Below are 19,724 nucleotides of genomic sequence, written 5' to 3' on the forward strand. Positions count from 1 at the left end.
CGCTGTGGATGCAATCATATTCATGTCTTAGATGGCATGCACGGTGATGGAGACGGTGCTTATCCCAGCATGCACTGGGCAGCATCCTTCATAAGATGCATGAATATTTTCGGTCCGAGCAGGAACCTGAACCTGTCACTTCTCACTGTCAGTGAACTGCAGATTTAACATATTTTTCTGAGAACCAGCATCGGCCACCAGGGGGCGTTTGGTGGAACATAATCACGCAGTTAGCAACGTATTGATCATCAAAGCACACACGGAAACAGCTGAATCAGGCAGTTGAAGCAGGATATTGTGTATTTTCTTGGTTAGATGGCAGCATGTCTAGCACAACAAGGTTTAGCAATAATCAGTCACATCAGTTAATGTTGATGTTGTTAAGGCATCTACATGCACAGTGATAACTTTTACCTCGCTATGATAGCATAAAAACCCAAATCCATTGAGTTTGAAAAGTTAAAAATGCTAATTACCTACGATAAAACAGTGGAAATCCACACGTAATGTTTAATTTGACATTTTCTTCTCGCACTCGATACACTCAAACCTTGAAAGACGCTATTATATAATGAATATTCTATAGATATTGTGGACAGAGAAGTAACGCCCACTCGTGTACGCTCGGCAGAGAGTCTGTCATCAGGAGGTCTGACCTTCTCAGAACATTTTTGTATACAATCTCCAGTTTTCTTTTATCGGATGTTATGCAACTCAGCGAACCATAAATATGGACCAGATTCTGTGGCAGCGTTTTACCTCTGTGGAGCCAAAGAGTCAGAACTGGGAGCTGTGGCGTCTCTTTTAAGATGATCATCTCTGTAATGTGTCTCAATTTAGCTCTGAAACACGCCCGTCTCACTTTCATATGTATATTTAATAGCAGCCAGATATATCTTCTCCCCTGGGTGATTTAGGAATTTATTAAAGTGCACAGAACTTATGTGGTCGGCAGCTACGTCCTCTTAAATTCATTTATGATATTCCGGAAAGCGTTTGCTTTGATTCCTCTCATTCAGAAATATATTGGCCAACGAATCCTTTGAAGTGATGAAATCATCACTTGAATACGTATCAGATGAAAATCAAAGCTCACTATGTTGTAAAAATCTGGAATAATAGCTGCATTCATGCCGATCGTCAACACATTGTTCATTTTGTTGCTGAAACTATCAGCCATTTAACACTGTAAGCACATTTTATACATGTCAGCGTCTGTGGTAATAATGTATAATCTTGGGAATTGTTCCTGCAGCTGCATGCTCACTTTAGATCTCATGTTCTCCCCAAAATGAAGTGACTGTGTGGCCGCTCGGTGGCCGTTGCTCAATGGCGGCGAAGACAAGTTAAAGAATCGAGGCAGTGCCTTTTCAATTACCCCTCTCATTCCTGCCCCGGCCTCCCGTGGGAGATCTGGCCGCCATGGCTGCCAGTTTCACTTGGCGCTGAAATCTTTTCCTTGAGTTAAAATGTTCCTTTAATTGATAGAACTGTAAAAAGATTTGTTTTTAATTCTAAAGAAGTGGATTAACAATCTAAAACTGTTGTTCTGACCGTCACATTCCATTAACCCCAGCTGAACGTGATAAACGGGACGCTACTGGTTAGCATCATCCACCAGTCTGCCTGGAAACAGGATTGAATTTCTCTCTGTTTTCGGTAATATTTCAATGGCGATGTCGTTTACAGGCACAAACGCTTTCCAGTGAGCAGAAATCGACCCTCTTAGCGGTTGCTGGTCGAGGAAGAGAGAAATATTGCAGCACATTAGCAGGAGCTGTGATGCATGGGTGCTCTCAGACCTCCATCTCCTCCACAACCACAAACGCCAACGTCAGATCAGCTGACTGGGCCGTAACCGGTCGCCCTCCCGCCCCAGGCGAGATTTTGCAGTGATTTAAAGCGTGAAGAAGAAAAAAAATCCAACTCCGACAACCTCAGTGGGCGGCGGAGCTGCAGGAAGACCAAATGACTAAGTTTTCACTCACGGTGCTTCACCTCCAGTTTGACAGGAAGCGCTTTGTCTTCCAGGAGTCTGGCAGCGTTGATGGCTGCAGTGACATCATGTTGTGGTGCATTGTGGGCTTTTAACGATGCTATATTGAGTGAGAACGTATCAGGGTTTAATTTATGTTTCAGTTTAGCAAGGGAGAGAAAATACAGGCATGACGACTTCTTCTCAGGAATAAACGGGTCATTTTTCCAGATTAATGCTGAACAGCCACATGACCTGATGCGAGTTTGGAACATTTACTGAAAATATTATTTACTCACAACTCAACGTGCAATGAAATCTTGGGGGGGGGGGGGGGTAGCCCAGTCGGGACATGGGCTGAGAAGCCCCGGTGCAGACTAAACATGGAAGGTGTTCCAGCAGTCGAGGAAGGTGCCAGAACACCTTCAGAGCACTACCTGGGTACCCTTGAGCAAGGGACCAAACCCAGGAATGCTCATAAAGGGCGACTCATCCAGGGAAGGAACCTGCCTGCATCCTCCTGTGTCCCCAAAAGGGATAAAGCGGTTAAGGAGACTGTGGCGGGCACATGGTCGTCCCCCACCCAGGAGGATCATGGGCTGGGGTGCGCGTTTGGCACCCTGAAGTTTTGGAGCACTTTTGTGTGAGTTTCATTCTCGCCGGCGTTCCAGAAGTAAACTGTTGTGTCATTTTTCTCCACTTATTTTGGCTACAGGGACGGCAAAACTTGAGCTCCAGCTGTGCTACCGATACGCAGGCATTTCTAAGGCATTTATCCGAGCGGTAGACGCGACTCCGTAGGTGGATTTTTTGCATTTTTGACTTTGCAAGAGAGCCAACGTCAACGAGGAGCCGGCGACATCCGCGTGCGTCATCTGGCCGATTGGATTCATTCAGCGCTTTTTTATACTATATTATGTGAAATTCAGGGATGAGTGTCGAGGCTTTCATTCGGTAGAAGCGCAGACAATGGCGAGAAGTCCTTGGCAGCCTGACTGGTGGAGGCTTCACCATCACCATCGTATTGAGATGGCTCGCGGTTGATAATAGCAACTTTTTAATCAAGGCTAGGTATCAAAAGGACCTCTCCTCCTCCAGCTTTGAATGGAAAAAAAAGTTGTTTATAGAACTAACTTTTCCTGCGTCAACACGAAAAAAAGTGTGTGTATCTCATTTAACATTTACACCAACCTTTTAATACCAAGAAAATACATGTTATTCATTTAAAAACATCAATAATTTTCATTTATTCAGCCACCTCCACACTCCTGGAGGTCGCCTGGGCAACGTCACGGCGCCATTCTGTCTGCTTCAGACTGGTCAGACTGGGAGGAATGGGGTTGTTTGATGAGGACAGAGCTGACAGGGTAATGTGTAAATGATCCTGCCAGAGTCACAGACCGACTTCATTAGCTGATGTATGCCGTGCCGCCGCCACCATAACTCACTTCCCACCCGGCCGTAAAGACAAAGGCAGCCTTGCTTGTCGCAACATGAGCGTGCTTCTCTCCGGAGACCACAGCACCACTAAAGAGGCCTCACCCAATGGGGAAAGGTGGGTTAACTGCTGGGTGACCGGGGAACCAAGGGGCTTAACTGTTTAATTAAGATTGGATTTGAAATTCAACAAAAATAAAAGGCCTTTGATCATCGCGGAGACACGTACCGAGCCAAAAAATAACCCGATAGCAAGAAAACCCGATGGCGCAAGTGTTGTTTGCTGCTGCGCTGTGGGAAGCCTGAATCAGAGCCTCGTAGAAATGCTCTTTCATCTCTCCAAACACACCATGGCTGCCTTTAAAATCTAATCCGACCTACAAAGAGAAAAAAAGGAATCAAAGCGCCACCACGCACGAGGAGAAGACATGAAGAAAACAACTGGCAGAGGAGAAGTTTGGCATTTTAATCCCTGTTAAGTACATTTAAAATCATCACAAACGCGCATCTCCAATATCTTCTGGTGAGCTCAGAATTCCCGTGGATCCGTCACCATCATCCGTCCGTGTCACAGTAAAGTAGCTTGCGTGCTGAAATTTGAGCACTTCGTTGCCCCAGCTGGTCCACCCAGGCAGGAGACTCCTGGCGAACAGCTCCAGGCACGTGGGTTCGCTTCCAACGTAGGGCTTCAGCACATCTGGAGGACCAGGAAGAGATGAAGAGGGGTGACCACAGATGGCGTCAGTAAACATCAACCTCCTTGTGGCTGGACGCCGTTTGGATTTCACAGCTCGGAACACAGTCAGTCTCCATCGCTAACAGTTAGGAAGTTAGGAAATAACCCCTTAACCCTCAACACATCCCCCACCTACGAGAGGGAGCTGGATGGCGTCAGCATTCTCTGCTAGTACAGACGCGTTATTAGTCTTTGGTGCTGCCATTATGACTTCATGCTACTAGCATAGCAGACACGGCTGACCTCATCAGACCCACAAACCCTGCAGTGGGGAAAAAAAGGTGGACGAACAGCACGAAGGTCATAAGAGGCCTCTGGGCTTTAGTGATTTATGTATTAGTTGCAGCAATTCTGCATATTTTCCTATTAAGAGAGAAGGTAGGTGGTTTTCCGTGATCCGCGACCAAGGTGAACCGAAGAACGTCTTCTCAAGGTCTGGCACGAAGGCGTCATCACGAGGAAGGCGTTATGGCGATTACGATCTGCCCGAAATGCTTTGATAAAGGCAGGACTGTGGACACACCAGCAGAGAGATAATAAATTCTTGCTCTGCGGATGTAAATTGGGCAGCGTTTCAGCTCCTTTCTGACTGTAATCTAATAAATTTTGGAGAGGATTTCTTACTCCGTTCCTTCGCTTGTCAGGCTGTAGGCGGCTGAGCGCAGCCTTGGCCAACTGCCCACATCCTTCACACCACTGCGCAGAGTTTCTGCGCGTACCCTGGCGATGACCTTAAGTCTACACGCAACGATATTCCAGGACCAGCACGCCTGACAAAAGCGGCTGACTTCCCACGCCTCCGTGCTGCTGGCGCGCGCTCAAACCGATCCCTCCGAGATCGGGGAACTAATGAGCAAGAGGAACTGATCATCAGTCTGACCCAGCCTGCATGATTGGTGCGTCCCGCCACCCACTCCCTCTTCCTTTGCGAGTCACAGTGAGGAAAAGGCCAAACACGCTGCTCTCTCTCCGCCCCGTTCACTCAAAAGTTCAATGGGAGGAAAGCTAATTATCCTTTATAACTTTTGGACATGGGACATCAGAAACTTCTGAGACTAAGGTAGAGGAGGATACTTCACTGTTCTCTTCACAGAACATATTCAGCCTTACATTTCCTGCCCTAGAGCAGCAGATTGAGGGTGTTCAACCCCTCAAGGGGCAGCTAAATATTGTTTCAGCTCAAAACATTCCTTACAGTGCATCCCTGATCCTAATTTTACTGTAAATAGAGGGCTACACATGATCACATGCCCCTCAGAGGGTTCACAAATGAGACTAAATGAGTCTTGAGACTGAGGCACAGTGGCAGAAGCCATCTGTCAAACCAATGATAAATGATGGACCTTCGGAGGTAAAAATGCAGCGAGCTTTGATTTCAGGGTTTTAACTAGGTGGAATGCGCACCATCCAGTTCCAGCAGATACCACCCGTGAATTTGTATTGAACGGCACGACTGAACACTCGACACACAGATGTAAAGGTCATCACATTGGCGGCATGAAAAATAAGGATTTTTCCTCCTAAAACCTGACAAGAACAAAGTTCAGGACTAGTTCCTAGGTTAGATCCATTCACAGTAGTAAGCGCTGATTACCAGATACACACTGATGAAAACTGTCAATTAAACATCCTGACAGAGACATTAATCACCACGACCAACCTAATGAACACTTCCTTCATATTGTCAAAGAGAGTCCTTATTAATAAAAATGCATTTTTCTATTGAGGCAAGCATCTTTTTTCGCCCAGCCTGACCATCTGGCAGGGGTGTTTTGTCTCTCTAGCAGTGTCCCTTATCTCTCCATAGTAACCAAGAATGTCAGCGATAGGAGTCCCTTCTGAGGGTGTGACACAAGTGGGTCAGGGCTTCTCAATCTCACAGGCCTGCGGCGTTACAACACGCAGGCTGCCCGCCGGCTGCAGCGGACGTGCGGCGCATGACTTGAACTGAATGAGACGATGGAAGCGCAGGACGCTGAAGGATGTCTGGCGGTTTCTATCTGATGCAGGACTGAAGCCCCGAGGTGCGATATTACCACCTCAAATTGTTTGGAAGCTGTTGGACGAAGTCCTGATAATATCTTAGCAATCTGAAACTGCTACGCACAGATTTAGGATGCACACATTTAATAAGTCAATCAAATGTTCTTTTGCGATTCTGACCTCAGATTAGACCGTCTTGTGGATGTAAACTAATAAGACTTTGAATCACTTGGAGATTTTAACACAGCCTGGCTCCCAATTTACTTAATCGCCTAGTTATTATCGCAGCTCTGCGATGACATCGTGATGTCTAAATCAAGGTATTGCAATAATGTCCAGCCACTTCCATGTGGGGGAGGCTTTTCTGTACTCCTGAAAGGGCACCGGCATTCACACTCTGTGCTGCACAATAAATCACATTCCCTTGAGAGGAAAGAGATGACGTCAAGCCCCTCACAAGCCCCTGCATATTTATTCTCAAGGTTTTAAGTTTGACGCATGTAGCAAAATCGGTGGAGTTGCCACACCTTAATCTGTGCAAACCGGGGCAGACCTGTGCAACAAATGAAACCTGTCATGAGTTTAATAGAGGTTCTCCTGAGGTGTCTCTTCTAGGTAATCAAACATAAGCACATACAAACCCCTGGCAGCATGATTTAAAGAAAATTCTACCGTAATTTAAACTAAAACTTTTGTTTGCAGATTTAATATGAATAAATTCACGTGTAAAGGGAGATACCAATCAGTGATGTGGCAGCACTGCCCTCTGGTGGCGCAATAAAACGGCAGGAACACCGACCTGTGAGTGAGGGTTTCTGGGAGTGGAGCGCTGATGGGACACTGACAATCAGACGCTGATCTTCCACGGGAACTTCTGATGTTTCTAAAGATCTACAAGCGGTGAAACATGTCAAGGAACAAAATCTTACCTACATAGCAAATGAAGCCTCTAAGTGGGACTATCTTTACCTTGTATTTTCAGGCGAGCAACGGTATCGGCCCAAAACCAGCACTTCGTAAGGCTTTTTATGAGGTGAATCGAGTGGAAAAACAAACTGTCCAGATGTCGTGACCTGAGGGGTAGAAAGGAAGTCCTTGTAAATTTAGATTTCCCTTTGATGAGAAGTTGTGTATTTCTATATGTATAAAATAAAGATTGACCCAATACCTTGACCCAAAACCACTGAGCCACGACTTGCACTCCCCAGTGAGGATACAGCTCATCACAAATGAATCGCAGGTGGCTGGAGCGGTTTGTGACCCAGGTAACCACCAAACAGTTGGGACAAGCCAATAGAGGTATTGGGAGGCGTTTCAGCTGGGTTGAGGGCAAAAAACTATATCTTCATTGGGAAGACAGACAAAAGAATATGGCATGTAAACATGACCTGAAGCTTCAGAGAAATCATAACACACTGGGCCTAACCTTACAAATAGCTGACATGTTTCAGATATAATGAGTTTTTAATATTTTTCCCAATCTAAAACGCAATGAAAGGATTTTTCCGTTGTGGTAATCAAGTGACTTCGCCGCGCCTACATAACATCTTCACTTGCCTGCGGCTCCTCTTCACAGACTTGTTTTCCCATGGTGGATCCATAACGATTAAATCAAACCTCCTTCCATCTGTGTGAGAAACAGCAGCATGGTGAGAAAACACACACCAGCACGCTTCAGTTCAGTTGTCAATATGTACGTTAAGATTTTGGGGTTTTTATACTTACAGTCAACAAGAGGCCGTATCCTTGTGAAATCCGATAGCAGGAAAGCTGAGTTGGGTGGGATTATGTACTCTTCTCCCATCAGTGAAACCACTGAGCCCTGGTCTTTGGCATTTTCTGTTACCAGGGAGAACAAATCCACATGAGATGTGTCTCCATATCCTTTCGTGAGTGGCTGGGAATGCTCCCCCTGCTCCTCCGCTAAAGGAAGCTCTTTAGCCATGTCGCACAGCGCAGCCAGGTTGCACTCCTGGGATGGAAGCGGCTCTTCTGTGGGGTCTGTGAGCCCATTCAAATAACCCAGAGCCTGGGCAGCGCTCACAAGGGCCTTGGTTCCATCCAGGATCACAGACCTAATCTGGATCCACATATAAAGCAGAGAGTAATACATTGTGGCTCAAATCTACCTTTTCCCCTTTAGCCAGCCTACCTTCAGGTGAAAAGCCTGGGAATCGACTTCGCCTTGATTTCGATCACCATTTTTTCGTTTCCTTTTCTGAAAACCACATCAACACTGAATGAGGCACAAACAGGAATTCAGCTTCTAGCTGAGATGATAGCAAATTGATTAACTGATACAGGTAACACAAACTCTAACGAGAAAATCATGTTATGCATGAATACATACTAGGTAAAAGTAGCTTTTATTCAGTTAGAAGATGTACATGTTTCAGCCAATTGTTCTGTTTGCACTGTTTTTGCACTAAATATTTGAACACAGTTGTAAGCTTCCAAAACAATGTTTTAAAGATAATGGAGAATACTGGGTTAAGGGTGGCTCTAGAAGTATCCCTGTTAGGATGCCAGTTTTACCTTTGGTAGTTTGTCTGTTTTCTGCAACACATCCGTGTTTCCTCCATTAGCGGCAGCACTACTATTCACACTGCCGTAACCTTTATATACATTGAAACATTGCTTTTTAAAATGACAGCTGACAGATGTTTGTTTGTGATCTTTGAATCGGATGCAACGTGAACATCCCCGATCAATGAGTGATCCTGCATCCAAAACCCAGCCTTCGGTGTGCTGAGCCACCACCGACATCATAAACTCGTCAGTTTTCTGTGTGCTGATCTGACAACGGGACCATATCGCGCTAAACAGCTACGAGTCCACTCATAAAAGCGATTTTTTAAAAATTAAAATAACTGTCCAAAGTGGACATTCACGTCGCTTCTTGCAGCACTTCCGCTTTCTTTAGCGCGGAAGTGAGGCCGGATGTGACGCAGCAAAGGCGCGCGGGGAAAGAGATTGAAGCGGTTTGTGTTTACTGTCGCTATAGCAACGAGGACAGAAAGAAAGAGTGACAGAAATGAATTCTCTAACGTCACTATTCTGTCAGGGATTATTAAACAACAACAAAACATCACAAACTTTAGGATTTATTTTTTTTACGTGCAATGTGCTACATTATCAAGAACAATATTGATGGGTGACGGACAGCATATTGGTGTCTCAGGACATCACTTAAAACAACAGGTTGTTAATTTTAATAAATGGAAAATCTTGTAGAAACGCACATGACAATTTTGTTAGAATGGAGTCCTGAGGGGGGGAAATGAGCATGTATTGACATCTGGCCCAGTGAGGGTGACGTTCAAAACAACTGCCATCAGGGAAAACAGTTCAAAAATAAGTGTCTATGCTGGACTTCTTTTGAGCATTCATACTGTATATAGCACATACTGTATAGGCTGAATCTTTAATCTATCATAGAATTATAAGGCAACCAATTTAATTCTAGCTAACATTATTGTCATGACGGAGGACTTTTCTGATCTTGAATCTTTTCAGCGCCATTGGATTTTCATAGCAGTATTTAAATGAATGTGGTTCAAGAAGGGGATGTCTGTCTCATGTGAATAAATGTGCTCTTGCATAACAGCCTGTTCTGTTTACAAGCTAAAAAAAGAAAAAGTCCCAGTGGCAGCCTTTAAAATGACCCTCAAACATTTTCTTCATAGAATAAAGGATAAAAAACAAGGCATGTCCCTCCCAGAGAGACAGCTCGCAGCATTTGTTTTTCAAATGAAATGTGCTATAACCATACATTGGTACCTAATTTTCAGAATTTTGTTGAAATCTCAACACTCTCCTCTTTGAATTATTCTGTCGTGCATCGTTTAATGTCTCAGTGGAATAAAGATTTTATTTTTCTGTGTGAACAGAGCCACAAAAGTTACATGCCCGTCAGCTAATAAACAAATGTTTGCTTGATCCGATGTTGTTTTTCTCTTTCACAAGTGTCTGAGGAACGTTACTCTGGTCACGAAGCAGCAATGGTGTCCCTGAATGGTCCCGGATCCAGAAGTGATGTTGAGAAATTTGCCTGTTTTAAAGAAGTTCCTTTCAATCTTCAAACAGCCTTTAAGTTCCGGCTGTGTTTGGACAATAAAACCCATTTCTGTTGAGTTATATGCAGTTATGCAGATGTATGTTTGCCAAACGTCAAAGCCATTCTTTTATGTTATCTAAGCGTGAGGAAGTTCTGCTGTCTAAACTCTCTGTTGGCTCTCTTGAAGGTCAACTAAAGGGAGGATGTAAATGTAGAAGATTGGGCCCCTGAGGCAGCTTCCTGATGTTCTGGTAACCATGATGGTGGTGAAAAAAGTGAATTTCCACAAAGACCGGATAGGGTGTATCTGTGGTAAACAACCATCCTTGTCACGATACACTAGGTCCTAGTGACTAGGAGGAAAACTTGATCCATAGGTGGCCAAACAATGAAAAAGAACAAATTCAAGGATAATCTTTTTTTGGCCAACGGCTCCATCTGCTGCCTGGTTAGAAGACTAGTTTTGCCCACGTTGTCACATGTAGAAGCGAAATTTTCTGTAAAGATTATCTGTACATCTTTCCCTGGAAACGTGGGAGAAGCTGTTTTATTGTCATGCAAATTCGGTCGGATATTTGAAATATTTGCACTTCCTGCTAAACCAGTGTGGTTGTTGTGTCCTCATTAGACCACTAGAGGTCGCTGTCAGCTAGGGTTTAAATCCCTGCAGCATCCTCCCCAACAAAGCTGCAAGGCTGATCCCAGCGTCACCTTTCCTTTTTTGCCCCCCCCCCCTTTCCCCCAATGAACTCAGGTTAATGTCTGGTGTAACTGATGATCTGATGTAACTGCTCACCTTTAACTCCATCTGGAAAGATATGGAGGGAAAATGTCAACACAATTGGTGAGTGAGTGATTACCAGAGGAACCATTTGTGAACCTTTCCCATAAGTATGTTTTAAATAGTGTTGTAGTGTTGTTGGTCTCTGGCGTCTCATTATGAGGATCCTATTCTTCCTACATTACATCCTTCCGTGTGCAATCCCCGTGCCGTAGCATAGTAATTTAAAACTCCTGCAGCACCTTCTTCCTGCACAGACTTTCTAATAGCTACACACGCCTTCATTTTCTTGGATAAATGACGTCCACTGAAAGGAATTTTTCACAGGTTGTTTGCACAGGCTATTGTAAATTTGCCTTCAACAGTAGAAAAAGTCTTAAACATTAAGAACAGATCCTCTCCCAGATGTTTGAATCTTTTTTTAAAAGATCACATCCACATATGAGGCACAGCCACAACCTCTTTGATCCCCTGGGAGCCAAGGCAGCTCCAGACGGCTCCTGAATTACCCCCACCGCCGGGAGAGCTATGACATGTTGAGCTGTTTGGAGCACAGTTCCCCTGCTCGGGGCAACAATGGCCCAGTTGTTGTTTTTATTGTAGAATTTTACAGCAGCGGGTTTCTGCTCTCTCGACTCATGCTGAAGTAAACGGTTCCACCTGGGATCTGATCTCACGGGGGCTCCTCTCTGGGGGCCTCTGCTCAGCTTTACCAAAATTGGGCCTCTTTTACCCCGTTTAAGTTGAAGCTTTTGTTATCGTTTCACCTCGTCCTCCTTCATTCTCCCCATCACTGACCTCTTGTGAGGTATAAACACTTCAGAAGCAAACCTTATGCTTGTTTAGATTTGCCACCAGGCCACCTAAAGACTTCCTGCTGCTGCTGCTGTTGCTCCCTTCGCTCTGTTTGAAACCCTCCAAGAAAATATCCTGACGGATGACCTGGACTCTGACCTGGCACAGAAGGTCGGTGAGTGATGCCCGCTGCTCAGTTATTGGGTTTTTAGCTGATGTCGCTGCTACTGACCCGCAGGCTCAGGACCGTTGACCCTGAAGAAAAGTAAAGTGATGAGTGATGATCACAAGATCTCAAGAGTAACCGATAAAAAACCAGATGCTGCACATGAAACATTTTTGTGCATTTTTTAACCTGCAGTTAAATTCCTATAAGTTTTGTTTTGTTTTTTTGCTATGTAATGTTATTTTTCTTACGCCTGTTTCCCATTTAAGTCAGTGAAAATCGGCAACAAAAAGAAAAGGAGACAAAGCTGTGGGCGTCGATTAATTCTATTTTTAAATATTTTATACGTAACCCCATTTGTCCACATTCACTTCCTTTAAGAACATGTTCTTGGCACTTTCTGGGAACAACATCCCAGATCCTTTTTCCTCCCCTTGGCACACATTACCCTGGAATCAATGGTAGTTTTACCCGATTTTAACGTCCTGTAGACCTGTCACATTGTGTTGATGGTTGCAGAGAGAAAGTTGCACGTGAGCTCTGGAGTGTGTGTGATGTGAGGAGGGGGGGGGCAGCATCTGTCAGTTTGGAGGGAGTCCCGAAACGTCACATAAAGTCTTCCATCTGGAAGGAGCTGGTTCAGATCCGTGCGCCACAGAGACGAAACCAGCCGCTCCACTAGATCACACAACTTTAGGGGGATTCGAAAACTTTAGAATTGTTGGGGATTTTAAAAAGAGACCAACATGAAACTTGACCCCAGGGTGCTGACACATCTTCACCTTTTCATAACTTTGACGCTGGTCTGTGGAACGCCGCTCCAGTATGACATGTACCAGGGACGCGCATATTCCGGAGCCGAGTCGCGACACCGAAATAGGTAAGATCGCCTCTCATCCTCCACGCAACTTTCTCCAGCAGTTGCTACACGAGGATGCGTCTCTTCTTTGTTTCCCAGCAGGAACTGGTGCGCACACATCGTGCACAAAAACGTGAGCTGCGCCGTCGTGGGAGGCACGGAGAGCTTCATGCAGCCGGAGGTTCTACCGTGTCCACCGGAGCTGCCAAACTGCGCGCAGCAAGTGATGTAAGTTCCCAGAAGTGCGGGACAGTTCAGTCCCCAGTATAGTCAGTGCTGCCAAACATGCACTGACCAATCAGGACTTTATTTATGTCAGAATTAATTCAGTTGTTTATAAGGAGCTATGATTAGCTAACAGGGAATCTCTCAAAAATAGGACCTTCTTAAAAGGATTTAAGCATGTCAGACACAGACTTTAGCTGCTTCTGCCAACTGTAAGCGAGAGTACCGAAATGTATTTTTCCACTTCCTCCCAGCTGCATCATTAATTAAGTGCAAATGGGGCTGTTCTTTATTTGGTCTGCTGCTGTCAGCAGATGTGCTCCGTTTCCTCATATATCACAACACCCCGCGCTTCATTTCAAAGAGAATCTCAAGTCGGCGTGTGTTATGTTTGTAGATATCAGACCCACTTCAGACCCACGTATAAGCTCGCCTACAAGGTCTTGACCCAGCTGGAGTGGCGGTGTTGTCCGGGGTACCAGGGCTACGACTGCAGGGAGCCGAGAGATGTTAAGCAACTTCAGGCAGAGCCTTTCCAACATGTTCCCTCTCCCTCTGCGCAAAACCCGTCCAGTAAAGGTGTGAAAGACGCGATCGTAACGGTGGAAAGTATCTGAGTCCAAATTAAACATATGGAAACTCTTAACACATTCTTATTTCCCGTTCTCCTCACTTTGTTCCTGCCGTAGTTCCAGAACAGCCAACAGAGAGCCGCAGGAACCATCCGTGGGGAGAGGAGGGGCACTTTGGAGGTCAGCCGGGTCACAGGCCACCCTCAGGTCATCACAATACACAACACCTGGAAGATGAGGTACAGCGACTGTCCCAGATGGTTCTGGACATGCAGGCAAGGATGACGGACATGTCTTCAAGTCTGAGGCTGGATTTCCAAGAGGACGCCAGTAAAATGCTAGTTTCACTGATGAATAACCTGAGACAGCCCGCCAGCGCCAGGGGAGCGGAGACACAAACCGTGGAGGTGCAGGACCTGTCGTTCCCTACATCAGGCATGGACGAGGTGATGAACAGGATCAGCCAGGTCGCAGACAACCTGGAGTCCAAGAGCAGCACTTTGGAAGAGCTGGTGGGCCGTGTCAGCCGTCACGACGGACAGATTCACCTGTTAATGGAGGCTGCCCAGAATCATCTGCCCACGCCGCCTCCCGCGGCCCCAGCCAGTGACAAAGATCTGCGAGATTACTTGGACAAGAAGATAGAAGCCCTGAGAGAAGAGTTGATGGGAGGCATGGATATCAAACTAGCCGACCTGAAGAACTCATGTGATTATAAAATCCTGTCTGTTCAGGAACAGTGTGAGGGACAAGAAACCAACTACCTGAGCCTGGCTGAGCTCATCGAATCCAAGGAAGCTGACCTCCGTGACGAGATCCAGGACCTCACAGCCAAACTGGTTGTACCAGGAAATCAAGGCTCACTGTCATCTGACTCTGTTTTGGCTCGTTTGGACAATCTTGAGTCCCGTCTGAACTCGTCTGATAAGAATAAATTGGCACAGTGTTCTGCGGAGGAGAAGCTGAAGCTTGAGCACACAGAGGCCATTAATGACTTGAGGGAAAATCTGGAGGACAAGTTGGTCTCCCTGGAGGACAGGCTATCCACCATGTTGTTAGACACGAGCACCATTGTCCAGTCTCCTGGACAAACTGATGATCAGGATGCTCTGCAGATAAATCTCAACTCTCTGAAGAGCTCCATTCAGACTCTGAAGAACCGATATGACGTTTTAGACCAGCTGTGCTCAAAGGAGTGCAATGCTAAATCGACCGGTCTGGAAGACATCAAACGAGATGTTGAGGGTTGCAGATCTGATGTCAATGCTATGGTGACGCGACTGGAAACTCAGATGAAAGACGGCAGAGCCACAGAGAGGCTACATCTGAACTTCACCACCAGCATAGAGGACCTACGGGACACGTTGAGCCACCTGAAAGGGCGCACAGATGGACTAGAGGGCTTGCTGTTGGATATCGCCCACCAGCATTCTCAGACCCCACAGAGTCTCAACTCAACCAGGGGCCGAGATCAGGGGAAGATCGACCAGACTCAGCACCATGACCTGAGAAATAGGCTGGAGGAGGCGGGCAAGAAAGGTGATTGCTGCAAGGAGCCAACTGAAGATATCAGGAAGGAGATCTCACGCATGGACAGCCGCATGGCTACAGTGGAGAGCTTGTGCCTCAAGCTAGATCCTATCTCAGCTAGCCTCGAAAGGATCAAGGAGGGCATGAACAAGCATGTGAATGCACTGTGGACCTGTGTCGACCAGCTGAATGGAACAGTTCAAGCCCAAGCCATAGATATCGGAGGGATGACGGGAACTTGCCAGAACCTCCAGAAGATCGTCTCTAATCTAGAGGTGCTGCTGCTACCAGACTTCAATCCTGGCACGAACGGTAAGCTGTAAACAACTCAACTCCTGGGGTTTGTTGGACTCACGATAGTCATGGTGTCTCCTCATTTAATGGTGGTGATGTAACTGGGAGTCTGTGTAGTAGCAAATGTCAAGCAAAGCAACGATGCCAGGTTCCTGCCTGCCCACCCAATCAGAGGTAGGGCTCGGATGTCACTTGTGATGGCCTCGGTTAATTTCTTCTTGCTAGCATTGGGCTACAGCCGACCAGCTGTGCAGTAAGTTCAGCTGTAATTAGTGTCATCGGGCGGTGATCCATCCCATCATTTCAGATCCCTTGGCATTATTTCCATTCATTTGCCTGTGACACTGGCTTTCCATATGAGCACGTTTCCGACTAAAGGGGACTGAGCTGATTAAAGACACATGCGTGATTCAATACGCAATACTTGGGTTGAGCAAGGCTTTGGCATAAAGTGACATTACTCACTGTTGGCCTTTTGCACATCCGGACATTTATGTTTCCGTATGTTCACAGAAGTCACGTGTCTGAATAGTTGTACAATTAGGCCTAAAACATGGCGGGTCTGCTGTGCCGGCCGCTGAGAGAGCGCCTTCGCCGGTGCAAACGTATAGAATTTCATCCATATGCACGTTTGCATCTGCTGGTTGATGTTGCCTGTGAGACCGAGCTGGATGCTCGCAGATGCGTGAGGCGGATTCACACCCGTCCAACGCTCACTAGCCAAGCCTCGTCCTCTGGGACGGGCTGGTTTTCAGTCACTACTTTATGGAGCAGGTGACGCAGAACCATGTGATCCACTTGAGGACCTCAAGAGACGGGAGCTGGAGAAAAGGCTCCTGAATCATCTCCGAGAGGCTCGTTTTGCTGTCACTTCTCTGCCAGCTGTGGATGATGACAGGCTGCCTCTCCACCCTCTACTCTGGACTGTGTCAGAATTTGGGATAAGTCATTCTGATTTGAGCACAGCTTCATCTACTTGTCTCCCGTCCTGCTTATCTCGAGACCGAAAAAGGCTGACGCGGTTTATGGACGATACCCTTGTGTGTTTTGATAATGTGCTCCTGGACCAACGTATGGCTCTTTCCTCACAGCCTCGTTCTGGATCAGCTTTCCATTTTAGTAACATCAGCCTCTAATTAATTCCACAGCACGACCCCTCAAAGCTCGACTAGGTCCATATATCAACATGTTTACTCTGCTAACCTCAAATAAGAATGTCCGGAAAAGGGTGGAGAGGCGCCTCGAGCCATCGCTGAGATGATTTTGTTGCCCTTGGTGCGCAGCAATAATGTTGCTCTGGCTTTGATTAATGACTATATAGCAACTAAGCATAAACTTATTTCATCGCTGAGCTAAAATCCACATATTTGTGTTCCAGGTGTCCAAATAAATAAAAGGTTGCTTATTGATGGCTAATCAGGCAGTTATTGGTGACTGATCTGACCTCAAAGGCAACCATCTGGTTATTTAGGCTGATATTTTGAGTTTGTCAATGTCCCCCTGAGGGAGGACAAAAATGACAAAAGAAAGCTGGGAACCCAAAATATCAACTATAGTTAGCATTTATTTAGCATGTATGGGTCTATTTCCAGCTGGTCCTGTTCTGTTTGGTTGTAAATGAATCACAACAGTAAGAAAATGTCCGCCGTTTGGCAGCACCTCCTCGGTGTGTTGGACACAGTGGAGTCGTTGGAATAACACGGCAAGAGCTGGAGCTCTATTATAGGAACGTTCCCAGATAAGGGAACATGCCTTCCTGTCTTGACAAAGCTTTGCGGTGGAGGTCAGCGACCTTTCAGAGATCTGCTTGGTATGTTGCAGCCGGGGGGTCAAACGCGATAACCCGGTGAGGACAAAACATGACGGGACCTGGCAGAAAAACCCTCGGGGACGGTGCCACAGCCTGCGGCGCCGACAGCGCTCCCAGGTCTCAGCGGCTACACGCTTGACACAGACGCTCAGCCTCCCACGTCAAAAACCCAGAAAGCGTCCCGAAGGGCCATTTTGATGACTCATGAAGTCAGAGTGCACCGAATTGCTGTGCTTCATTATGGGGTTTGTAATGTGGGAAGTGGCCATTCTTCAGAGACGAGGGGCTGCTGCATCCTGGGACTTTTGAGGGGGAGCAACACAACAAAGTAAGTTTTCCCACACTGCATTGTTGCAAACTGGAGAGCAGATCCAGCTGCGTCTGTTTACGCTGCTGCGCGCAGGAGTCTACTGTCTGGAACACAACCCCCCAACGCTCTACGTGATGACTAATGAACCAGGAGAGCACATGTGCACGGGCGACCCCCCCTTCCCTGTTTTACAGGCGCACACAGGTTCCCCTTCACATGTTGGGTTTAACAAGCAGACCTCTCGGGCCCCTGTGCTAAATGGGGCTTTTCCTCGAGCTGCCTGCCGATCCAACATGTGGCCGCCATCGGGGGCCTCGCCACGCACCAGAGGGGTAATGTTTGCTACATGCCCCCCAATGGAGGTCGATTTGTTGATAAATTCCAGGAATGTGGCGCCACATGCACAGTAGTGTCATTACGAGTGCAGGAGTGGAGATGCGGTTTGTTATTGTAGCCGTCTGCGTGCGTGATTACAGGCCGAGTTAATCACGCCGCTAACGAGAACAACGTCTTAAATGCTCTTGTTTGTTTCTCAAGAGCTGCATCAAGGCGGAAGAAATGCGACACGAGGCGTTCCAAAACCTCGGACTGTAATCAGGGCCGTCATCAAATTTCCTCGTGGAAGTCACAACCGCATCAGATTGAATACAACAGGATCACATGATCACATTTGCAAACATACTTCGTCCATGAATACTTGGAATGTTTGTGAGGAGCGGGGAAGACGTGTCCGTGGTCCCTCTGCTCGCAGATCAAGATGTATGGAAGCTTTTAGGGTTAAAAACAGTCCTGCACGTAGAATTAACGTGGGTTTTGTGGGTCAAAAGTCAGTCTATGTTCAATCATAAGACTTTTTTGACATTTCTCTCATGTTCAATCTGTTCTTCTTATTCACCAGGAGCGGAGGCCACAGCAGACAAGGCCGGGGGTCCCCACAGACCAAGTCAAAGCCTCCCGGTGCCGCTTGGTCCTATGGATGCCACCCTCCCACCACCACCAGTGATGGAGACTGGGGAAGCGGGACCCCCCGGTAAGATGACCGCCACCTCCAAGCTGCCCAAAGGTGTCGATGGCAGCATGATGCCAGTGAAGGGTTTTGCTGGAGCGCCAGGTAAGGAATTTACTCATGGACAATTTTGATGATACAATTTTTTGGGTATGGGGGGGGAGTTGTTTTGTTTATTCTAAATCACAGAATAACCCTCACCATGTTTTATTTTGTAGCACCTCCCAATGTCAAATCTACAGACTCGATAAAGATTAACATGGTCGTGTTTCCAGGTAAGAATCATCTTTTAGTCTCTCCAGTCGTCGTGCTGCATCAGCACTGACTTTAGGGGGGGAACCTTTGTTTTTATTGGACAGGTGTGGCCCCGCCCCACAGCAACAACCCTCTCAATCCTGCCCCGCCCTCAGGTCAGAGTTCTTTCCTCCCTATACATGTTTACCGTGGCTGCCTGGAGTGTTAACGATGCAAATTCTTTGCTCAGATGAGAGAGTTTCCTTCTCAGCTGGTCTGACTCTCCAGCTGCTCAGAGAGGTTGGAACCATTCCATTTAACAAGGTGCTTGTCAACGATGGCGGACACTACGACGCTATCACAGGTGACTTATGCTAGCAAGTGACTTATTCTAAAAAAGGGATTTAAAGGGATTCAATCTCTAGTTTTGACGCACCTTTCTCTGCATCCTCAGGTGTTTTCACAGCTCCCTCAGATGGACGCTACCTGGTGACCGCCGTGCTCACGGCGCAGCGTGGTGAGAGGGTGGAGGCGGTCCTGTCAGCGTCCAATCGCAGCATCCAGAAGCTGGACTCCGCGGGTTTTCCTTCGGGCTCGGCAGCACCACCTTCACACGGATGTGACTGCAACAGCGCGGCCTCCCTCAGCCTGGTCGTCCCTCTGAGGAGGGCAGACCGACTAGAACTCATCCTGACAGCGGGAAAGCTGGCCGTCTCCGACCCCCCGGAAGTTCGCTCATCATTCAGCGCTGTTCTCCTTTACCAAAACCCGTCGAAACGGTAGCCCTCTTCTTTTAATTCTTTAAGTTTCCATGAAACAAAGTCTGACAAAACATCTATTTATATCAGTAAGAATTTAGTGTGTTTATATTGTATTATTGCCATTCCATTGTGTAATTTTATGAGTTTTATCTTGCAAATACATTTGAATTAAACCTTTATTTGTTGTCCACCA

At 46.6% G+C, this 19,724-nt stretch overlaps 2 protein-coding genes across 4 annotated transcripts; one reads left to right on the forward strand and one right to left on the reverse strand.

The window, feature by feature from the left end:
• Positions 1-3,164: 3,164 nt before the first annotated feature.
• On the reverse strand, positions 3,165-9,078 carry mettl4 (methyltransferase 4, N6-adenosine). Of its 2 annotated transcripts, XM_011608010.2 has the most exons (9): positions 8,667-9,078; positions 8,284-8,349; positions 7,857-8,211; positions 7,689-7,758; positions 7,300-7,474; positions 7,101-7,204; positions 6,931-7,022; positions 3,896-4,109; positions 3,165-3,789 (listed from the first exon to the last, which is right to left on the reverse strand). In XM_011608010.2, the coding sequence occupies exons 1-8, from the start codon at positions 8,898-8,900 to the stop codon at positions 3,907-3,909; spliced, it is 1,299 nt and encodes a 432-aa protein (XP_011606312.2). In that variant the 5' UTR covers positions 8,901-9,078; the 3' UTR covers positions 3,165-3,789; positions 3,896-3,906. The 2 variants fall into 2 exon arrangements, with proteins under 2 accessions (XP_011606312.2, XP_011606311.2); XM_011608009.2 differs by lacking the exon at positions 3,165-3,789 and having other exon boundaries at positions 3,857-4,109.
• Positions 9,079-12,525: 3,447 nt separating this feature from the next.
• emilin2b (elastin microfibril interfacer 2b) lies at positions 12,526-19,724 on the forward strand. 2 transcript variants are annotated; one of them, XM_011608017.2, is made up of 9 exons: positions 12,526-12,810; positions 12,889-13,017; positions 13,412-13,593; positions 13,704-15,428; positions 18,429-18,641; positions 18,755-18,811; positions 18,896-18,946; positions 19,021-19,134; positions 19,225-19,724. In XM_011608017.2, the coding sequence occupies exons 1-9, from the start codon at positions 12,677-12,679 to the stop codon at positions 19,551-19,553; spliced, it is 2,934 nt and encodes a 977-aa protein (XP_011606319.2). In that variant the 5' UTR covers positions 12,526-12,676; the 3' UTR covers positions 19,554-19,724. The 2 variants fall into 2 exon arrangements, with proteins under 2 accessions (XP_011606319.2, XP_029698290.1); XM_029842430.1 differs by having other exon boundaries at positions 12,892-13,017.

The sequence above is a fragment of the Takifugu rubripes genome, chromosome 10 (genome assembly GCF_901000725.2).
Source record: "Takifugu rubripes chromosome 10, fTakRub1.2, whole genome shotgun sequence".
Classification (NCBI taxonomy): domain Eukaryota; kingdom Metazoa; phylum Chordata; class Actinopteri; order Tetraodontiformes; family Tetraodontidae; genus Takifugu; species Takifugu rubripes.

What these genes read in the sequence shown, in the direction of transcription:
- mettl4 (XM_011608010.2), bottom strand. Translation starts at nt 8,900, where the DNA reads ATGATGTCGGTGGTGGCTCAGCACACCGAAGGCTGGGTTTTGGATGCA. An exon ending in CCCAGGCTTTTCACCTGAAG is followed by an intron (nt 8,212 to 8,283) that starts GTAGGCTGGCTA and finishes ATGTGGATCCAG; the next exon opens with ATTAGGTCTGTGATCCTGGA. An exon ending in CTCAGTGGTTTTGGGTCAAG is followed by an intron (nt 7,205 to 7,299) that starts GTATTGGGTCAA and finishes TCTACCCCTCAG; the next exon opens with GTCACGACATCTGGACAGTT.
- emilin2b (XM_011608017.2), top strand. Translation starts at nt 12,677, where the DNA reads ATGAAACTTGACCCCAGGGTGCTGACACATCTTCACCTTTTCATAACT. An exon ending in GGGTTTTGCTGGAGCGCCAG is followed by an intron (nt 18,642 to 18,754) that starts GTAAGGAATTTA and finishes TTTATTTTGTAG; the next exon opens with CACCTCCCAATGTCAAATCT. An exon ending in TAACATGGTCGTGTTTCCAG is followed by an intron (nt 18,812 to 18,895) that starts GTAAGAATCATC and finishes TTTATTGGACAG; the next exon opens with GTGTGGCCCCGCCCCACAGC.